The sequence below is a fragment of the Schistosoma mansoni genome (genome assembly GCF_000237925.1).
Source record: "Schistosoma mansoni, WGS project CABG00000000 data, supercontig 0049, strain Puerto Rico, whole genome shotgun sequence".
NCBI classification, from domain to species: Eukaryota; Metazoa; Platyhelminthes; class Trematoda; order Strigeidida; family Schistosomatidae; genus Schistosoma; species Schistosoma mansoni.
In genome coordinates this window covers 1,057,522-1,062,984 of record NW_017386028.1, presented here as the reverse complement: position 1 = coordinate 1,062,984, position 5,463 = coordinate 1,057,522, and the positions used below count along the sequence as shown (strand labels likewise).

At 36.6% G+C, this 5,463-nt stretch overlaps 1 protein-coding gene across 1 annotated transcript in view; it reads right to left on the bottom strand.

The window, feature by feature from the left end:
• Window positions 1-382: 382 nt before the first annotated feature.
• Smp_072720 (zinc finger protein, putative) overlaps window positions 383-5,463 on the bottom strand; it is an 11,116-nt gene continuing 6,035 nt past the window's right edge. The window contains exons 2-4 of the mRNA XM_018790608.1: window positions 4,317-4,538; window positions 1,687-1,767; window positions 383-1,552 (exon numbers count right to left, since the gene is read on the bottom strand). Of these exons, the coding sequence (XP_018646123.1) occupies window positions 1,404-1,552; window positions 1,687-1,767; window positions 4,317-4,538 (452 nt within the window). The 3' untranslated portion in view covers window positions 383-1,403. The remainder of the gene's footprint in view (window positions 1,553-1,686; window positions 1,768-4,316; window positions 4,539-5,463) is intronic.

Here is a 5,463-nt window from a genome sequence, read left to right as displayed (position 1 = left end):
TATTAACACAATTAACATACTAGACAGAAGAAACCAGTCATTATGTGCAACTTCTGGATTACGAATTGATACAACCGAGTGGGAATTTTTAAGGGAACGTTAGGTGTGAGTTATACGGTATTTGTGGCTTATGGTATGTATCAATCAAATGTACTGAGCACTGTTTAAGTTTTGTCTCAGCACAAGGAAAAAGTTTGCGTTCTTACTCATTTTCGACTCTCAATAAAACCAAATCGTTTTTAGTGACCAAACTTTTCAGAAATGAAACCGTGAAAAGGTGGGCCACTATCCTATGCTGCACTGGAAACGCCTACAGATGCTGTAAGATTTACTCAGTACTGTTAAGTGTTTTTTGGAAAAGCATTTACTTGCATAGATGTGGTTTTAACTTCCATAAGAACAAAGCTCATTAAAATATATTTGTGCAATAAGCAGACTGAAACCAAATACGTTATAGCTAAATAGGACAGGAGAAAATTACAAGACAATACAGCTTTGAGAAATGGTAGGAAAACGAATAGAACCCAATATGCAAAGCATACAAAGTAAATATAGCTTATGACATTTATGACAATAATCAGGAAACTAATAATGGAGCACAGTTTAATACTTGCCCTTCGCATCGCCTAAAAAAGGCCGCGACAAAACAATGAACCTGCAAAATGTCACACACAAAAGTAGTGATACACTAACGGTAACCTACACAATACTACAAAATGGGTGAAAGAACACAGCCGAGTTGAGCATAATAAAACTGATAAGGGATTTTATGTATACAAACCAGCAAGAATATGCCGGTATAATTAGATAGAAGATTCAAGTAAGCCACAAAATGATGAAATAGTTTACGCTGCCATGAACCTGAAAAGATGGTAGTGTAAAAGCACCGACAGATGCGATCATAAACACACTCACAAGAGTTGTATTTAAACTTCTTACATTTATCAAAATGAGTTAAGTGGTAGCTGCTTAAAGAATGACAGCCTAAAATACACACTTAATTGTAAACGAAAGAATGAAGTATATTTTGACTGAATTTAATGAATTTCAAACATCACACAAAATTTAAAGGATCACTAGAATACAGTATAGTCCAGTAAGGGCAATATATGCAGTAATCATCACTTTTCTGATATTTTAAAGCGAAATCAATGGCAGTATAATCCATTCTTGTATAACTGATGGCGACGAATTTCATCAAAAGAAAACATAACAAATACTGCTGGATAAACTGATGGTGTGGTAAGCTGAGATTTTAACGATCGTATACACAATAGATTAAACTTTGGAACCAACACGAAATATAGTCTCTATCCACAAGTGCAACTAGGTGTAAAGTAAAAACAATCATCGGAACAAGATTCCTGATCATCAGTTTTTACAAAAGGGTCATATTGAGAACATCAAATTTTTTGAACTTTCTGACAAACTATTTGAGGATTAGAACGACGGATTTCTTCTTGGCCTGATTCGCGGTAATCATAGGAACAATTGTGTGCATCCGAGTAGCGATGAATGCTACAGTAAAGGCCACCACAGCGACAACTGAAACCTGAACAATAAGAAGAGAAATATACAGAACTGAGTCGTAATAAACAAATCAAAATAAGCTTACTGTATAAATGCAAAATAATAAATTTTCTAAGCATCAAATGATACGATAATTAAAACGGTAGATATGATTACCTGTTAAACCCACACGTTTGTGACATACAGCGCAGCGTGGTCTGGTTTTCGTTGCTGGTCCAGAAGAGGAGGACGTGGATGCTGTGGGAAACAAATATACACAATAATCATAATAAGCATAGTAAATAAATGTTCCGTATCGGATAGTAAAACTTCACTATCGTTTTTATGACTGATACGCGTGTCATGTTAAAAACCAAACCTGCATTTAATTAATATGGAGACATCCCGACACATTGGATAACAGGTTAAGACGTTTCTCCACCTAAGTTTTGGTGAGTAGTTTATTATATGTATTTGAGGGTGGTAACTGAGTTACAAACTCGTATTGCGAATGCCAGGACGTAAGATAGGAAAAAATAAGTTAATTTTGGGACTTTAATGGATCTTTAAACCCAAAGAGTCTGGTAGACCAGCAAATTAAACTGCAACGGACAACCCTCACAACATTAGGTTAATAAGCCAACAGAATCAACGTCATCATCAGATAGGACAGAAAACTGAACTCGTCAAAGCAATGAGATATAACGTCTACTTCATAACTCCTACAAGCATCTGCCCATAGACGAGGGTAAGCGGTAAGTCAATAATTTCAAAGTTTATGAGATGAACAGGTGCGGAAGACATTGAGATAAAAAAATGTGGAGAAAGATGGAACAAATAAGACGTTCAAATTTCGGGAGTTGAAGAGTAGAGTTAGTATAATTAATTCGTGTCACTTTAGGTTTTCGGCTACTTATTTCTGCTATCCAGAGCTTAGCAAAGGAAACCACACTATCGCATGTTTTAGATTGGCAGCATCCAAACCTTATGAACTGGTATCATTTTTAGGTTTAAAATCTTTGTTCCCTCTAGTAAATAGCCACTTTTGTGTGGAGTTGAGTTTGTCACAAAAATATTTTGGAACTTACTACAGTGCAATAGTAGTAGGCTACAGAAAGATGGGGGGGAAAGAGATGTCTAATATTTAAGGAACAAAAAAGCCCTTGCATCACTACCAACGAATGATGTAAGCTTCCTGGGAAATCGATAACATCACACTTTAGGATTTGGTTCTAAGTGTGGTCAAATTAAGTAGTGCGCTCGGTAACTAAGTACATGTCCGCATAGTTGGTTGCGGGGGCGATTGACACTAACTAGATACTGAAATAGTCAGTCACAACGTAGAACTTTGTAAGTACGTACATTAGCACAGAGATGCAGCTGTCGATTCAAATCCCATAGTGGTAGAAGCAGTAATTCAAAAGTTTAGGGTTTGAAGATGTTATTGAAGGAGTATAATCCAGTGAAAGAAATTTGGAAAAATGAAAGGGACATGAAGAATTAAGATCAAAATTTGGGAGGACACAAAGAGTGGATGCACCTACGCCATTGCAGACGATTTCGAGTCATGTCATTCAAGGTCTCTAACTATCAGTTGCTATCATCTTGCGGATCCCAGGCAAGTAGTCTACATCTACCAATATGGCTCAGTCCACTTGTCAGTGACTTTATGGATTTGCACTGAAACATAAGTATATTGAGTAGGCCCCCATCCTAAAACTTAGATTGAAAACTAAGCGCTTAAACTATGTCACTGCTGCATTGCCGGATGCTAACACCGATGACAATCTGAGTGAAGGCTAGAACTTAGAGTCAAGTCTGTCTTTCAAAAACAAAAGATCAAAGGTTTTTACAACAAGTTTGCAAAAAAGAGTTCAGGGAAACGAAAACACATGTACCAACAGAACTTGTGACTCACCAGATGCTTAGCTGGGATAACTATTTTTATAAGAATTGGACAAGTATCTTTTGGGTTATTAGTTTATACACGATAGCCTGAACAAACAAGTCACAAACCTAATACCTTTTGAAAATCCGATTCAATAGTGTAGTTATTAGACATAAGTAACATCAATGGAATCTCTACTGGACGGACGCTGTTAGTCGACACAATTCATATAGCAACTCACTGTTGACCCTCTCATATAATTGGGGTTTGTCAGTCTTTGTTGTAAATCGGTTATGCATTGCAAACTAAGAATTTGGTATAATGACAAGGAAATAGTACTAGATGAGTAATCCTTATTTCTAGTTATAAGCAGTCCAACAGTCAAACAAACACTAACTTGTTTATAAACTAGTTTTCTAGTACACACAATTGGCGTGATTTTCCAAAGACTCACACTGCTTTTCTCTGCTGTAGTATATATTGACTATAATTCAATTTAGTATTGTAAGCCATGATTATCTACTTACACTGGATCGATTAGCGTCACTAACCAAATAACTTATTATTTAAACTGTACTCGATCGTAATTGTGTTAATGACAACAATATAGCTGACGCACTTATTAGCCCAGTGAAAAGTCAAAAGTATACGAGTACAATTTTTTGTTACGTCTCTTTCTAAATTAATTTAAAAGTTAGTCAGTCCAATTACTATAATTTAATATGCAAACGAATAAAGTGGAACGACCTTCGGTTATTTCTTCGCATCATAAGCTATTGAAGAATACAATATGCAAACAGGATTAGTACATAATTCAACTGAAACCACTTCTAAACAAGTTTATTGTCTGCTAAGCTACTCACACAAAAATAACAGCAGATAAAACAAAACTGGAAAGTAAATGGAAAGTGCAACTAACCAGGAGAATCTGGTTTACTGTCTGACTTTAGATCATCATTTAAAGAGTCCGGCAACGAAATAGAAGATACTTCAGTTTCTGCACGTAGTTCAGGAGCTGATGAAGCGAGGGTTAGGTTTGATTCTGCATTAAGGTTCAGTGAAGAATTTGGATGAGAATCAGCAGAAATCTTGATGGTCACAGGAGGCACCAATGGAGAATCGCGTTTGGAAAAATTTTCAGCTAGAAAAAATAACCCCAAAGAAATCAGCGGAATGGTTTACAGAAAGAAGTGCAGGCGAGTTGGTCTCAAACTATAAAACGTAGTAGTTGAGACGTGTTATATATAACTAAACACTAAATACTTGAATTTCATAATAACCTACATCAGTAAGTTGGAGCAAGGGTAAGGGCAATCAGACGTAAGTGGCAATGATTCACAAAATGTGTAGGGAACTATGGGCAAGACTATAATTTATGGACGACCTTTGAACGAATCTTAAATGGCATTGAGATATATTAGCCAATCAGAAGACAGTTAGTATACAGTAAAAATATATTATACAAAACTATAAAATTAAAGCGGATACTGTTCTTTTACATGGCTCAAAAATTTCTCAAGGTCGGATGTAGGTTCAGAAGTTCTAAAATCATAGTGCATACGGTACAGGAACTCATCCATATGGCCCCACAGTAGTCAACCTCTGGAGCCATGATAAGGTCTCAAAAACTCTTTTAGCCTCGACCACATAGCTTCAATGTTGTTGGTATGCACCCCAGTTGTAGGGTCCACAAAATGGCGCTTGTGGATGACAACTTCATGCGCGTAGCCAAGACTACTTAGGCATCTATATGCTCTCCAATCATCTGTGTACATCATAGTGCCCGACAGCACATATTCCTGGATAATCGGTACTATTGTTGGTGCCTGTCGGTTCCTAACTCGTTGGAAATGTCCTTTTTGTAATGATTTATCATAGATCCCAAGGACCTGTGAGGTATATTTATGGAAGAGGTACTTACTCAATCTTTAATACTGCGGCCACGGTTGAATTTCCGTTTCCTTACTACTGTTTCGTCTATTTCAACGATTTTCCCAACTACTCCATACGATTCGTGTAAGCTTGTCAATTTTGCTGCACATATATCTCGACAATACTCGTACCAC